Here is a 17,446-nt window from a genome sequence, read left to right on the forward strand (position 1 = left end):
CATTTCCACTAATCTTTTCAATTGTCTTTTCAATCTATATCATATATTTCCCTACTGACTTTTACTATTTCTTCTACTAACTTTGGGCCTAAGTTGTTCTTCTTTATATGATTCTTTGAGGTGTAAAGTTAGGTTGTTCATGCACTGCTGACTTCATCATTATGAAATAATTTCCCTTGCCTCTTGTTATAGTTCCTGGCTCAAAGCCTATAGAGTATGATATAAGTAGAGCTACCCCTCTTTCTTTAGGTTTCCATTTTCATGGAATATTTTTTTCCATCCCTTCACGTTCAGTCTGTTTCTCTCTACTTTAAGGTGAAGTTTCTTACAAGCGGCATTTGGTTGGACTTTCCTTTAAAAAATCCATTCAGCTACTCTTTGCCTTTTGATTGGAGAATTTAGTCCATTTACACCAAAAGTAATTACTGATAAATATGGATTTATTGTCGCCATTTTGTTCATTGCTTTCCAGTTTTTGTAACCCTTTGTTCCTTTTGTCTTCTCTTTGTCCCTTTCATTTCAATTTGTTGATTTTTCTCTATACTATGTTTTGATTCCTTTCTCTTTAACTTTGTTATCTATTATAGGCTTTTAACTCTGTGGTTACCATGAGGCTATATAATACGTCTTGGTATTTAAAGCAGTCTACTTGAAGCTGATAACAACTTAGGTTCAAACGCTTACTAGAATTCTATACATTTACTTTATCCCACTCTGACATTTTATGTTTTTGATGGTACAATTTACATGCTTTTATCTTATGTATCCATTAACAAAGCACTGTAGTTACAGTAATTTTAAACATCTTTGTGTTTTAATTTTCATACTATATTTTAGAAGTGATTTACTCACCAACAGAATTAGAATATTCTGAATATAATGATATATTTACATTTACCAGTAAGATTTATTCTGACATGTTTCCCATTACTTTTACCATCCCTCTTTTCAGTCTGAAGACGTCCCTTAGCACTTACTGTAAGGCTAGATTAGTGTAATTGACGAACTTCTTCAACTTTTTTGCTTCATCTCTTGTTCAACTCTGAAGGACAACTTTGCTGGGTACAGTATTCTACGTTGGCATTTTTTCCCCTTTCAGCACACTGGATATATCATGCCACACACTTCTTGTTTGCCAATGCTGTGCTAAAAATCTACTCATAGTTTTACTTGGGTTTCCTAGTACATAAGACACTGATGTTCCCTTGCTGTTTTTACTATGATCTACCTTAACTTTTGATAATTTCATTATATGTTTTGACATGGGTCTGTTTGGATTCAACTTACTAAGAATTTTCTAGACTTCGTAGATCTAGATGTCTGTTTCTTTACCCATCATAGGTAAGTTTCAGGCATTACTTCTTTGAATGAACTTTCTGCCTGCTTCTCTCTTCTCCTTCTGAGACCCCTACAATGAAATACTGGCCCACTTGATGGTATCTTACAAGTCCCTGAAGGTATCTTCAGTCTTTTTCATTCCTCTCTCTTTTTGGTTCTCTGTTTGGATGAATTCTCCTGCCCTGTTTTTGAGTTCACAGATTCATTCTTCCACTGGATCTACAATGCTGTTGAAATCCTCCACTCAGCTTTTCAGTGAAATTATTGCATTCTTCAGCTTTGTGACTTCTATTTGGTACTTTCTTATATCTTTTATCTCTTAAAATTTTCACTTTGCTATTGCATTATTCTCCTGACCTCAGTGAGCATCCTTAGGACTATTATTTTTGAACTCTTTTCAGGCAAATCATTTATGTCTCTGCCATTAGGGTCTGTTTCCAGAGTTTTCTATTGTTTTCTTAAATGTATTCCTCTTATTTTTCATTTTGCTTGACTCTATGTGTTTAGGAGAACAACCTTATTGTTCAGCCAGGCCTGAGTTCTTGGTTCTCACAAACTTTTGTGAACATCCAAGATGTCTTCTTTGTTCTCAGTGGTTCCTGGAAGTTGAGAGTGTACCAAGACCTATCAGTGTCCCAAAGGCAGAATCTCAGTCAACAGCTTTTAAAGTACACAAGTAAACTTCTGTCAGGGAAATACTGGAAGCTGGGCATTTCCGTGCACTTCCTCTGTGTTGAGCCCTTTGGGGATAGCCAGATAAGAACTGCTTCTTTATTTGCTACTGTCCTGTTCAACCCACAAACGCCAGTCCTGCTGGCCATCAGACATAGGCAATCAAGGTATGTCCTCTGGGTGGCAGTCACAAAAGCTGAAATGCCAGACATGTGTACAAGCCTCTTCTAGGAGACATCATCAACCCACAGCGATATAGAGAGAGAGTAAGAAGACAGCACCTGCTGGCCTTGGAGACCTGGAGGCCTCCAGGTCTCCAAGGAGAATGACAGTCAGCAGCCTAGATGTGTGATAAATTAGAACCTGATTCTCAGGCAATTGTGCAGTAGTTTGAGCATTCTCTGCCTTTGAGCATTGCCTTTTTTTGGGATTAGAATGAAAACTGACCTTTTCCAGTCCTGTGGCCACTGCTGAGTTTTCCAGATTTGCTGGCATATTGAGTACAGCATTCTCAAGCATCATCTTTTAGGATCTGAAATAGCTCAACTGGAATTCCATCACCTCCAATAGCTTTGTCCATAGTGATGCTTCCTAAGGCCCACTTGACTTCGCAGTCCAGAATGTCTGGCTCTAGGTGAGTGATCACACAATCGTGGTTATCTAGGTCATAAATCTCTTTTTTGTATAGCTCTTCTGTTTATTCTTACCACTTCCTTTTAATATCTTCCACTTCTGTTAGGTCCATAACATTTCTGTCCTTTATGGTGCCCATCTTTGCATGAAATGTTCCCTTCGTATGTCTAATTTTCTTGAAGAGATCTCTAGTCTTTCCCATTTTATTGTTTTCCTCTATTTCTTTGCATTGCTCACTGAGGAAGGCTTTCTTATCTCTCCTTGCTATTTTCTGGAACTCTGCATTCAAATGGATATATCTTTCCTTTTCTCCTTTGCCTTTCACTTCTCTTCTTTTCTCAGCTATTTGCAAGGCCTCCTCAGACAACCATTTTGCCCTTTTGCATTTCTTTTTCTTGGGGATGGTCTTGATCACTGCCTGCTGTACAACATCATGAACCTCCATCCATAGTTCTTCAGGCACTCAGTCTATCAGATCTAATCCCTTGAATCTATTTGTCACTTCCACTGTATAATCATAAGGGATTTGATTTAGGTCATACCTGAATGGTCTAGTGGTTTTCCTTACTTTCTTCAAGTCTGAATTTGGCAATAAGGAGTTTATGATCTGGGCCACAGCCAGCTCCTGGTCTTGTTTTTGCTGACTGTATAGAGTTTCTCCATCTTTGGCAGCAAAGAATATAATCAATCTGATTTTGGTATTGACCATCTGGAGATGCCCATGTGTAGCATCTTCTCTTGTGCTGTTGGAAGAGGGTGCTTGCTATCACCAGTGCATTCTCTTGGCAAAACTGCTAGCCTTTGCCCTACTTCGTTTTGTACTCCAAGGCCAAATTTGCCTGTTACTCCAGGTATTTCTTGACTTCCTACTTTTGCATTCCAGCCCCTATGATGAAAAGGACATCTTTTTTGGGTGTTAGTTCTAGAAGGTCTTATAGGTAGACAGCATAATAAAAAGCAGACATTACTTTGCCAACAAAGGTCCGTCTAGTCAAAGCTATGGTTTTTCCAGTAGTCATGTATGGATGTGAGAGTTGGACTATAAAGAAAGCTGAGCACTGAAGAATTGATGCTTTTGAGAGCTTGTTTGGAGGTTCTAGCAGGGGAGCGCAGCTACTCGTATACCCTTGACCGAAGACCGGTCCTCCTCTATCGGGGATGGTCGTCCTCTTCAACCGAGCGCACAGCTTCGGGAGGGATGCACATGGAGCAGTGAGGGAGGAAGGGGACACCCGCCTAGCCAGCCAGATCAGCTGAATCAACCCTGGTGATCAATGGGGTGACAGATGTCGCAACCAGATTGCCCTCACATCCAGAATTCATGCTTTTGAACTGTGGTGTTGAAGACTCTTGAGAGTCCCTTGAACTGCAAGGGGATCCAATCAGTCCATCCTAAAGGAAATCAGTCCTGAACATTCATTGGAAGGACTGATGCTGAAGCTGAAACTCCAATACTTTGGCCACCTGATGTGAAGAACTGACTCATTGGAAAAGACCCTGATGCTGGGAAAGATTGAAGGCAGGAGGAAAAGGGGATGACAGAGGATGAGATGGTCGGATGGCATCACTGACTCGATGGACATGCATTTGAGCAAGTTCCAGGAGCTGGTGATGGACAGGGAAGCCTGGCTTGCTGCAGTCCACGGGGTCGCAAAGAGTTGGACATGACTGAGCAACTGAACTGAAATGATCCTCAGGCAACAGCTTTTATCATATGCAAATAGGTCTCTTTGGGAGAAAGAATGGGAGCTCACTGTGGGCTGAGCTCTAGAGGAACAGCCGCAGGGAGTCCTGCTAAGTCTGTTAAGAACTATATCTATGTTTGCTAAAGTCTGGTGGCATGACCGACTGGATGTACATGAGTTTGAGCAGGCTCCCAGAGTTGGCGATGGACAGGGAAGCCTGGCGTGCTGCAGTCCATGGGCTTGTAAAGAGTCGAACACAACCAAGCAACTGAACTGAGAGTCTGGTGGGTCTCATAGACACAAGCCCCTTTGGCTTTTAGAGCTAGGTGTTTGGGGGCTAGTCCTTCCAGTGAAAGTTTTAAAAGCTGAGGGGCTACATACTGGATCCAAATCCTCTGCTCCTCACAGAGTAGTTGAGAGTTACAAGTTCCCCACTGATTGCATGTTGCTGAGCCAGGGTGGGTCTATGGTGAGGCTCTCATAAATTCACTAAGCAAGTTAAGACAGTCCAATTATCTTTTATATAAAATAGACAGATTGGTATCACATCTGAAAAATTTACTGGCATCAATTCAACAAGGCTAAACATTTCTACAAAATGTGAAGTGAAAAAGAAAAAGATTCAAAAACATTCAACTAATTTCCAGAAAAAGAATCACTATATACTTTTAATACACTCTACCAGGTGAAGAAATCAGGTAAAGAGAAAATAATTTAAATAAATGTACTATACAATATTTTCAAGTTTTGCTTTCTGTCAAATATAGTAAGCACTGCAAAAAAAAAAAAACCTGACCATAAGACTGGGGTAATATGGCCTTATTATTGACAACCTAACTAAAATATCAAAGCAATGTTAGATTGACTTTCATTAGTTATGCCTCAAACAGTGCCATGAATCAACAAAAATAAAAATAGGACTTCCCTTGTGGCTCAGTGGATAAGAACCCACTTCCCAACATAGGGGACATGGGTTCGATCCCTGGTCCAGGAAGATTCCATATGCCAAGGAACAACTAAACCTGTGCGCCACAACTACTGTACCCACACTCCAGCACCCACAAGCTGCAACTACTGATGACGGTGCTCCTAGAGCCTGTGCTCCACAACAAGAGAAGCCACTGCAACAAGAAGCCTGTGCACCACAACAGAGTAGCCTGCACTCCACGCAACTAGAGAAAGCCCATGTAAAGCAACAAGGACCCAGTACAACCATAAATAAATAAATAATTTTTAAAAAATAAACAAACGAGGAAGAAGGCCCAAAGAGACTAAATTAAGGCCAAAGAGACTGAATTTGTCCCTACTGGACAAATCACAAGGAGAGAGGGCCAATGTTCGCCAGCCTTGAAATGCCAACTACTTAACTTGATCCTTGCTAGCTAGTCCTTATGAGGCTAAAAAAAAAGAAAAAAATCCTTTTAATTGCATTTATAAATATTTTATTCGTGCTACATAATGGAAACCTGTAACTTACACCCGCCTTTTTCCTCATAGCAGTTTCATTTTCCACAGACTGCCCCCCACCCCACCCCACCCCCGGCTGAACTTCTGTGACAACAGCTGGTGACCCTTCCCTGTGAGGATTATCAAGACGTCTGTATCCACAGCATTTTCATAAAAGTTCACTTCAACAAGTCTTTCTTTCATCATTACTAGACAACTAGTTAAGAGATTTTCTCAACTGAAAACATGATGCTATAAACAGAACAGCCTATGAGCCGAAACATGTGACCTTTCCCCTGCTTCCAAGCAGGTAAGCAAACCTGCTCCAGGCAGCAACCATAGGCCTTCAGGAAGTTCAGTAAAGCTCCTCCTAGCGCCAACAGAAAGTCTTCCAGTCTGATGCCCAAGACAGATAGCCCTAATCACACCAACCGCACTCTTAGTATTTCAACACAGTAACTCTGAAAGAATAACCACAAAACAGACATCTCTCAGTTATCACTTAGAAATCACAAGAAGAAATCAACTATTTGCATATTGCTGGAGTTGCTTCAGTCATGAGCAAAGGACATTCTAATCCCTTTAGATTCCTTTCCTGTTTTCTCAAGAGGCTACAACATCATCCTCATTTAAGGGTATTTAATAACTTCTTCACTCTGGGCATGAGGCATTCTGTCTTACTTAATGTCAAAAAAAAAAACAAAAAAAAAAAGTGAACAGCATCGACAGACTCACCAGACTATATCCATCCCACTGAATTGGTCACATCCTTCTAGTCTCCTCTCTGCTCCTTTATTCAAAACAGGTCTCCTCCCATTTCCATCCCTGGACATGGACAGCGATTATTCTTAACCTCTCAGTCTCCACTGGGTCTTCTCTAATATTCTCTAACTCATCTCACTTTTTTCTCTGGGATCTCTTTTAGACACTGGATCCCAATCAAGCCTGATCAAACACATCCTGCTGGCCCTCTGCAGCCTAGGTTCTATGGTTCTTCACACACACACCAGCCAGTTTCAGGCCTGTGAATCCTTGCTCTCGCCAACTACAATCACAAAAGCAATCTCAATACTCTTTATTTCTACTTCCTTCTTTATACATAACTCACTCAAAAATAAGAACAGTCATTTACTTGTATTAACTGTCTTAAGATAACACTTGGAACACGGTTACTAAATAAAATTTGATAAACCCAAACAACCAATCTCCATTATGGAAAACAGTTACATAAGCTGAACTGAAACAGTTATATTATGACTGAAACAGTGGATGCTCAACTCAGACGAACAAATCCATAAATCATCTCCAGAAATTATAACTATAAATTATAACTATAAATCTATAACTGCTCATTAGAATTACAATTCTATTCTATAAATCTTCCTTCCCACATAAATAGGTATTTTTAAATTAACATCTTAGGTATTTGAATTTTTTAAGAAAAAGAAAAAAAAAACTGTTTTATAAAGTATTTAACCTTAAAAGCTTCCTCCTCTTTGCTGAACTTTCTGGAGTCTTGGGAAGTTTTGTCTGTTTCTTAGGTGTCTGCAAAATGGTTTCTGTAGATTCTACCCTCAGGTTTTTTCGTCTCTCTGTAACCTGTCTTCCGTCTGATCCAAAATCCACATGATGTTTGTGAGAGGATTCTGAATCAATGAGCAAGACGTTCTCAGAGCCATCATCTTCTTCACTATCTGATGAATACTCTAAAATCTCGGTAGGATTTGTCTGAAAACAAAAAAATTAAGAGAAATGCAATTAACTTTGGAGAATTGTTTATTCAAATCCATATTTATACCATGCCTATTATTCTACCCCCATATGATTATATTCATTGAAATAACTTTGCAGACATAATATCTGTATCTTAAACTTCTTTCTTGATACAAAATCCAAAGTAAGCAAGCCATATACCCAAAGAAGAGATTAAACCAATTCTAAGCCAGACACTATCTCAAAGAATCCACCAAACCCAGTATAAACATTTCAATCTTCCTTCAATAAACTAAAAGAAATGTGCCACACATTTGTCAGTCTCAAAAACTGAACTAATAACATAAACCTGAATGCCACTACTCCTTTAACACCTACTACTGGGAAAAAAGTAATCTTTTGATTCTGAATTTTAATGTGGGGTAAAATAGTAATTTACTATGTGTTAAAACTCAAATTTTCTTTAAAACTGCTTCTTCAGATGTAACCCACTTAATTGACCAAAGAAGTCTCTAAGGATAAAGAAGAAAAATTGAGTTTTCCCATATAATTCCAATGAAATATTTTCCAGAGGCCAGTTTGAAACTACTAATAAAATTAATACACAGAAATCACTTGCATTCTTATATACTAACAATGAAAACTTAGAATGTGAAATTAAGGAAACAATCCTATTCACTATTGCAATGAAAAGAATAAAATACTCAGGAATAAATTTACCTAAAGAAACAAAAGACCAAGTATACAGAATAAAACATGAATGAAAGAAATCAAAGATGACAAAAACAGATGTAGAAATATACCATGTTCTTCAATTGGAAGAATCAATATAGTAAAAATGAATATACTACCTAAAGCAATCTATAGATTCAATGCAATCCCTATCAAACTACCAATGGTATTTTTCACAGAACTAGAACAAATAATTTCAGAATTTTTATGGAAATACAAAAGACCCCAAATAGCCAAAGCAATATTGAGAAAGAGGAATGGAACTGGTGGAATCAATCTTCCTGACTTTAGGCTATACTACACAGCTACAGTCATCAGGATAGTATGGTTCTGGCACAAAGACAGAAATTTAGATCACTGGAACAAAATAGGAAATCCAGAGATAAATCCATGCACCTATGGACACCTTATCTTTGACAAAGAAGGCAAAAATATACAATGGAGAAAAGACAGTCTCTTCAAAATGTGGGGCTGGGAAAACCAGTCAACTACATGTAAAAGAATGAAACTAGAACACTTCATAAAACCACACACAAAAATAAACTCAAAATGAACTAAAGACCTAAACCTAAGACCAGAAACTATAAACCTTTTAGAGGAAAACAGGCAGAACACTCTAGGACATAAACCACAGCAAGATCCCCCATGATCCACCTCCCAGTGTAATGGAAATAAAAACAAAAATAAACAAACGGGACCTAATTAAATTTAAAAGCTTTTACACAACATAGGTAACTGTAAGTAAGGTGAAATGACAACTCTCAGAATGGGAGAAAATAATAGCAAATGAAACAACTCAAAAAGAATTAATCTCCAAAATATACAAGTAGCTCATGCAGCTCAATACCAGAAAAATGAACAACCCAATCAAAAAGTGGTCAAAAGACCAAAACAGATATTTCTCTAAAGAAGACAGACAGATGGCTAATAAACACATGAAAAGATGCTCAATATCACTCGTTATTAGAGAAATGCAAATCAAAACCACAATGAGGTATCACCTCATGCTGGTCAGAATGGCCATCATCAAAAAGTCTACAAACAATAAATGCTAGAGAGGGTGTGGAGAAAAGGGAGCCCTCTTACAGTGTTGCGTGGAAGGCAAACTGGTACAGACACTATGGAGAACAGTGTGGAGATTCCTTAGAAAAACTGGAAATGGAACTACCATACGACCCACCAATCCCACTGCTGGGCATACACCTGAGGAAACCAGAATTGAAAGAGACACATATACCCCAACGTTCACTGCAGTACTGTACAATAGCAAGGACATGTAAGCAACCTAGATGGCCATCAGCAGATAAATGGATAAGGAAGCTGTGATACATATACACAATGGAATATTACTCAGCTATAAAAAGGAATGCATTTGAGTCAGTTCTAATGAGGTGGATGAACCTAGAGCCGATTATACAGACTGAAGTAAGTCAGAAAGAAAAAGACAAATAATGTATATTAACATATATATATGGAATTTAGAAAGATGGTACTGATGATCATATATTCAGGGCAGCAAAGGAGACACAGATGTGAAGAACAGACTTTTGAACTCAGCAGGAGAAAGCGAGGGTGGGATGACTTGAGAGAATAGCATTGAAACATATGTATTACCATATGTAAAACAGTCGGCCAGTGCCAAATCTGATGCATGAAGCAGGGCACCCAAAACTGGTACTCTGGGACAACCCAGAGGGATGGGGTAGGGAAGGAGATGGGTTCAGGATGGGGGGAGGGGGGGACGACACATGTATACCTGTGACTGATTCATGTGATTGTATGGCAAAAACCATCACAACACTATAAAGTAATTATCCTCCAATTAAAATACATTAATTAAAAAATAAATGCAATAAAATAAAATCCTCTTTTCATCACACATCAAAAAAAAAGAAACTGGTCCTATGCCCTTATTCCCCTTTTAATGTCTTGTTTTTAAGAATGCTCTATTAATTTGTGTTTTTGTGCTATCTTGATAATTGAGGGAAATATCATCAGGGCATGGTGGATAGAACTGTTATGTAATACAATATAATTATAATATAATAATAATATGCTTGAGAGCATAATAAATATTTACCTTTGGAATTAAAAAAACAAACAAACCAGGAACTATGTTAGAATGAGTCACTGAGTCTTTTTCCTAACATTTCCTATACTTTCTTCTACTCAAATTTCTGAACTACCAAATAAGTAAGAATTTTTGTTTTGAGCACCAGATTATAAAACAGGACTTCACATCAAGAGCCAAAACTGGGGCTTCCCTGGTGGCTCAGTAGCAATGAATCCGCCTTCCAGTGCAGGAGAAACGGGTTGATCCCTGGTCCAGGAAGATCCCACATGCCTCAGAGCAACTAAGTCATGCACCACAACTCCTGAGCCTCTGCTCTACAGCCTGGCAGCTGCAACAGCTTAAGGCCACACACCTGAGAGCCAGTGCTTTGAAGAGAAGCCACCACAGTGAGAAGCCCGAGAATCTCAACTGGAGAGTAGGCTCCCTCGCTGCAACTATATAAAAGCTCGCACAGCAGTGAAAACCCAGTACAGCCAATAAATAAATAAGTAAATAAATGGCAAATCCTGGAGAGAAGTATCAAAACATTCTTCTGTAATGTTTTCTGTATTTGCCCAGAAACATGCTAAAACGTTTAAATGTGGTAGATATTTTCCTATTACCTGATTTTGCAAGTCACTCTCATTGTTTTAAAGTCAGCAACAATTTATCCTTCAACATTCTAATTTTCCAGTATATTAGTAGCTGCTCCTAATTTAACACTACACTAAACTTTTAACTCATTAAATGTAAACTGTACATTTAGTTGAATGGGTTCTGTACCCCGTCAGTTCATACTGTAGCTACAGGGACCCTCACAAGGAGCCCTTCCTATTGATGGTCAGCTTGGACTGTGTCACTGGCACTGTAGCAGGCACATGGACACATGTGAACGAGGTTATCACTTGTGGGTATGTGTGTGCACATGTGCACTGGGGTGGGTGTGTGTGTGTGTAGGTTAGCATTACAATTTTCATCATTTACTAATCTACACACAAGGCAAAAGATTTATCACATTTGGCCTTTTGAGAATCTTATCGTTAAAATCTTTTTAAGAGCTTAAAAAGGACCTCACCTATTCCCACATCTCAAAAGTTTGGGTAGTTACCTGTTATCAGGTGCCATTTAAAATACGAAAAAGTAAATGAAAAAAGTGTCAAAAGAAGAGCTTCACCCCATAATCCTCTCCACAGGCTCAACTGTGTGCCTACTTTCAGTTCAGTTCAGTTCAGTCGCTCAGTTGTGTCCAACTCTTTGCGACCCCATGAATCACAGCACACCAGGCCTCCCTGTCCATCACAAACTCCCGGAGTTTACTCAAACTCGTCCATCGAGTCGGCGACGCGATCCAGCCATCTCATTCTCTGTCGTCCCCTTCTCCTCCTGCCCCCAATCACTCCCAGCTTCAGGGTCTTTTCCAATGAGTCAACTCTTCGCATGAGGTGGCCAAAGTATTGGAGTTTCAGCTTCAGCATTAGTCCTTCCAATGAATATTCAGGATTGATTTCTTTTAGGATGGACTGGTTGGATCTCCTTGCAGTCCAAGGGACTCTCAAGAGTCTTCTCCAACACCACAGTTCAAAAGCATCAATTTTTCTTCAGCGCTCAGCTTTCTCCACAGTCCAACTCTCACATCCATACATGACCACTGGAAAAACCACAGCCTTGACCAGATGGACCTTTGTTGGCAAAGTAATGTCTCTGCTTTTTAATATGCTATCTAGGTTGGTCATAACTTTCCTTCCAAGGAGTAAGCGTCTTTTATAATTTCATGGCTGCAATCACCATCTGCAGTGATTTTGAGGCCCAAAAAAATAAAGTCTGACACTGCTTCCACTGTTTCCCCATCTATTTCCCATGAAGTGATGGGACCAGATGCCATGATCATAGTTTTCCGAATGTTGAGCTTTAAGCCAACTTTTTCATGCTCCTCTTTCACTTTCATCAAGAGGCTTTTTAGTTCCTCTTCACTTTCTGCCATAAGGGTACTGTGTTGCTAAAATATTCAGTTACTACACACTGCTCATCAGGGGCACATATTCCCCCCAACCTTGCCCTGCCAGACACAGCTTCTGAGTAAACATTAAGAACAGGCCACAAAAACAACCACAGTAGTGGATGCTGAAAACTAAGTTTCTCGACATGAAATTTTTGGATATTATTGAGAACTCCTGATTTAATTCCATGGTTTTGCTATGGAAAAACTTTTTGCTAAGGAAAATGCTTTTCCTTCAGTACTCTAAAGTTGTGCACTTCCCGCTAGAGCAGGGCTGCTCCGCGTCAGCACTGCTGCCTTTTCACCCTGGATAATGTGGGGGCTGTCCTGCGCACCGCAGTGTGATTAGCAGCATCCCGGCCACTACCCACTAGCGGAATGAGCACTGCCCCTCCAAGCATGACTGTCAAAAGTCTCCAGGCGTCCCCCGATTGAGAACCACTGTCCTAGAAAAAAGTCAACAAATAACCAGCTACATGTGGCCTGTGCCAGGGACTCACATGAGAAACTCCAACTGCTGTGGAGATGGGGAGGTCAAAATGAAATAGTCACAGAACAAACTGCTGGAAGTACTGCAGCAGAAGTGTTGTTCAGGCTGCACAGGAACAGGTAAGAGAATAGAGCCAGCTGGGGCACAGGGGGAGGGGAAGAAGGAAACAGATGCCACTCGAATCAGGATTGGCCACCTAAAGCTGAATGCTAACTGTAGGTTATTAGGCAGAGAGAGAAGGAAGTACATTCGGGGACTAGGAATAGCACGACCACAAATAGGAGGCCAGAAAGAACAGAGCACATGCAGGGTAATCTACAAGAAGCAGAAGAGAGGGATGTCGAAGGCCGAGCAGACCACAGCAGGGCATGCTGCTTTATTCTGAGGGCCTGGCGAGCCACGGGCAGTTTTACCAGGGGCAAGCCAAGGCGCATGCTGGTGTGGAGAGATCACCCAGACAACATTCTGAAGAACAGACTCTACCATGGGCAGGTAGAGACAGCAGCTAGCAAGAAGTCTCCTCCATAATCAAAGCAAGAGATGAAGATGTGAGAGGTAGCAGGAGGAGATAGAAGCAGACTGGAAAGAAAATAATGAAGAAAATGTAACAATACTTGAGGACTCCCAGATGTCAGAAATGAAAGTGAAGGCAGAATAAAAGGAAACCCGAAGCACGTGGTCTGGGCAACAAGAGAAGTACACTTACCAAGAAAGGGAATTCTGGGAATATATCTGGAACAGGATTGCTGCCAATACTGAATCTGGTTTTGGTATGTTAATACTGCAGCGCCTATGAAATAGCTGAGGTAACAATGACCAAGAGCAGCCACGGCTTGACGGGCCTGGAGCTTAAAGAAAGAGATCCAACATGGAGATCCAAGTGCAGGAACCATAGGGACAGAAACTGTGCACTCAAATATGACAGCTCAAGGGAAAGATGGTCCACAGAAACCATGTAACAGAAGAGAAGGTCCAGGCTGGAACTTTGGGAATATCATCAACATTTAAGCTGTATTTGGGTGAGAAGAAACAGAACAGTGAACTCATTTGAGAAGGAAGAGATTGCACAGATACGAACCCAACACCATCTCAAGCTCAGCCCTGCCCTCAATCGCAGGTTATCTTAAGCAATTTATTTAACTTTCCTATGCCTCTTTCTTTATCTTCAATTTGGAGAAAAAATAACATCTAACACATTAAGCATTTTGCCGTCATTTAATCGCTAAGTCATGTCCGACTTTTGCAACCCCATGGATTGTTGCCCACCAGGCTCCTCTGTCCATGGGATTCTCCAGGCAAGAATACTGGAGTGGGTAGCCACTTCCTTCTCCAGGAGATCTTCCCGACTCAGGAATCAAACTCGGGTCTCCTGCACTGCAGACAGACTCTTTGCCAACTGAGGTTTTAAGCATTTGATAAATGTATTAAATTTTATATTTATTTTTTTTTTAAGTTTTTTTCTTCATCCCTAAGAGGATCTCTGTAAATGACAATGAGGAACATAACAAATAATGTCATCAGCAGCTGATCAAACACGAACAATGCCTTAGCCAGCAGAAGACACCATGTATTCTACATGAAGTAGGCACGTCCAATTTGTAAGAGGACACAAAAGCCATAACAAACTTCTTTGGGAAAAGATGGCAAGCAGCAGCACCTCAGCACATTTTCCTTTAGAACTGCTCCCCAAAGGCTGAAATCCTGATGAGTGTGGAAGAACTCTCCTCACATGGACACAGCGAGAAACGGCAGCTCACGAGAGCCCAGCTGTCTTAGCCCCAGCCTGACAGTAAGGAACTCACATTCTCTCACAAAGCATGCTGAGTGCATGAGCGCGCATGCACCGTGTGTCCCTGTGTATGCATGCAGAGGTGCCAGTGCACAGGACAGGAGGAGAAGGAAAGAGTCAAAGACCGCTCACAGGAGTCTGCAGGTTCAGAAGCTCCAGGTGACAGTTTATCTTTACTGTAGAAGCTGATTAATGAGAAAGGAGGGCTATGAGTTTTGGAACAAAAAAAGGCTTGGTTTCGAATCACAGGTCCCTATTTTACTGTTTCGTAGTTGCACAAGTCACTTCACTGGCTCTGTCATTCCTTAGCTAAATGGAAAAATTCTTCCAGAAGTATTTTAAGAATGAGATAATATGACTACTTATTATGAAATAATTTAAGCACATGGAAAATCGTTAAGAAGTAAAAAATACCTGTGTTCATTACCTAATCACCCTTCATCAAATATTAACACAGTACAAATTTTTCTTCAGTTTTTTTTTTCTTAAAGGCAGTTGAAAATTCCTGCATCTCTCTTCATGTTCTAGTTTTCCTCTGTCCTAGAGGTAACCCCCTCCTGAATTTGGCATTTCATCAACATCCTCTTTTTATTCTTCTTTACCACACACACAAATACTATAGAGTATTATTTTGTGAGCTTTCAAACTTTATATAAAATTTTTAAATGGTATCCTCTGAACACAGCTCTGAATGACCTACTTTTTCCATCAACATTATCTTTTTTTAAAATATTTATTCATGTTCATACATGTAGCTCTATTTCAGTGCTGCCCAATGAAAGATATATAATTTAAAACTTTCTAGTAGCCACATTAAGAAAATAAAAAGAAACAGATGAAATTAATATAATGACGTTATTTAACCAAATATATAAAAAACAGTATCACTTCTCTCTCAGGTCTCACCAGAATCACCTTTAGCAGGCCCCTCACACCAGTCTGTTTTTGTGTCTATGTACCTCGAAACTCTCCCAGCCTTTCCCCACATCCAATTCTGAAGCCACTTCTGCACTTTAAGGTATTTGCTACAGCAGCACAACACTTCTCAGCACCAACCTCTGGATGAGTCTGCTTAGGCTGCCAGAGCAAACGAGGAGAGACACAGGGAGATGGAGAGACTGACTTCCACCAGCTTCCTTGGGAAAGATGACCAAATGGAGCCCTCTGAAAACTTTCACATATAATTACTTTCTTCAGGTCTATAGTCCAGTTACAGAGATAATATATCCTGAGCAATCTCAGGATATACTGCTGCTGCTGCTGCTAAGTCGCTTCAGTCGTGTCCGACTCTGTGCGACCCCATAGACGGCAGCCCACCAGGCTCCCCCGTCCCTGGGATTCTCCAGGCAAGAACATTGGAGTGGGTTGCCATTTCCTTCTCCAATGCATGAAAGTGAAAAGTGAAAGTGAAGTCGCTCAGTCATGTCCGACTCTTCGCGACCCCATGGACCGCAACCTACCAGGCTCCTCCACCCATAGGATTTTCCAGGCAAGAGTACTGGAGTGGGTTGCCATTGCCTTCTCCTTAGCATGGTTCTAAAACCTTTACTCCTCCTCTTAAACTAATTATATTTGCTTTTTGTTACTTGCAACTAAAAATTAACTATCTGCTAAATATCTCAAAGTACAGAAAGTGTTCTATTAAAGAAATAGCAACCTAATTAAGGATATACTATGTGCAAGGTGTTACACAAGAGAGAAAATTTAATGAGATACAGTTCCATAACGAACCTGAAATCAAATAAAGGAGATATTGTAAGCACGGCTCACATGAGATGTTCCAAATGAGCAGAGAATAGAGACCCTGTTTCTGGCTGATCAGAAACCAGCAGATGCGCTGGAAGAGACAAAACCTACACTGGGTCTCAAAGGACTGAAGAATTCTTAGCATTTTAAAGATGAGAAAAGATGAAAGAAAGCACATGAGGCAGGGAAGGACCAGGGATATTCGAGATACACAGACAAGTCTTGACAGATGAAAGTGTGGAGTTCACACTGGGAGGCAAGAGATAACAACATAACCGACAAGACTGGGGGGTGTAGAGAACACAAATGTCCTCTCACATAAAGACAAATCAAGCAAGCCATCAGCAGTGGGAAGTAGGTTCTAAATTTATTTCTTGGAATGATGATAAATTTGGGCAAATTCACTCACATACTTTCCATGTGGCTTCTTGGTACCAGGGACTGGGTACGTCTCCTAAATCAGCAGGTGGATTCTTTACCACTGAGTCACCCAGTAAGTCCAGCAACTTAAGTTACTACAGAATTTTAATGTGCTGAAATTCAGCACACTGGCAAGTGTAAATGCATTCACAGCCTACTACTTTAATAATTATTATTCTAAAACTGTGTGATAACCAAATAGCACTAATGAAAATACTGCAGATAGTCGGTTGAAGTAATGCACTACAAAAGGCCAAATTTCAGTCAAGACAGTGGTGCTACCAACTGAAATAGAGGACACATTCAAGAGCAGAGGATGGAGAGAGAAGCTCTTCTTTGGAACACATGGAGTTTTACATGATCACAGGACAAGCACAGACACACAGAGCCACCTAGCAGGAGACCGGAAATTCAGCTCCTTGACAAAGATGTCACTGGAGAAGAAATGATTCAAGATACCAGTGACACCAACCCGGAAGACATCCTCAGGGAGAACACGAGTGAGGACAAGCTGGCTGCAGCACTCTAATTTCTGGGTTCCGTGAACCAAGTCAATGTGCATTTATTACTTCCGCCTCATCACAGACAACCAACCTCCTACAGATGGTATGATAGGAATCACAATGACTCCATCTTACTTTGATAATCTGCAATCCCGTGCACCCAAGATGATAAAAAAGACTCCACTGTCTCACCCTTAAAATCTGCCAATTATCCGGCAGTGCATACATGA

At 40.3% G+C, this 17,446-nt stretch overlaps 1 protein-coding gene across 7 annotated transcripts in view; it reads right to left on the reverse strand.

The window, feature by feature from the left end:
• SPIDR (scaffold protein involved in DNA repair) overlaps positions 1 to 17,446 on the reverse strand; it is a 270,899-nt gene that overhangs the window by 166,622 nt on the left and 86,831 nt on the right. For all 7 annotated transcript variants that reach the window (XM_043879253.1, XM_043879248.1, XM_043879252.1 and 4 more), the window contains one exon: positions 7,252 to 7,502. In XM_043879253.1, the coding sequence (XP_043735188.1) occupies positions 7,252 to 7,502 (251 nt within the window). The remainder of the gene's footprint in view (positions 1 to 7,251; positions 7,503 to 17,446) is intronic.

This window comes from Cervus elaphus, chromosome 21, assembly GCF_910594005.1.
Source record: "Cervus elaphus chromosome 21, mCerEla1.1, whole genome shotgun sequence".
NCBI classification, from domain to species: domain Eukaryota; kingdom Metazoa; phylum Chordata; class Mammalia; order Artiodactyla; family Cervidae; genus Cervus; species Cervus elaphus.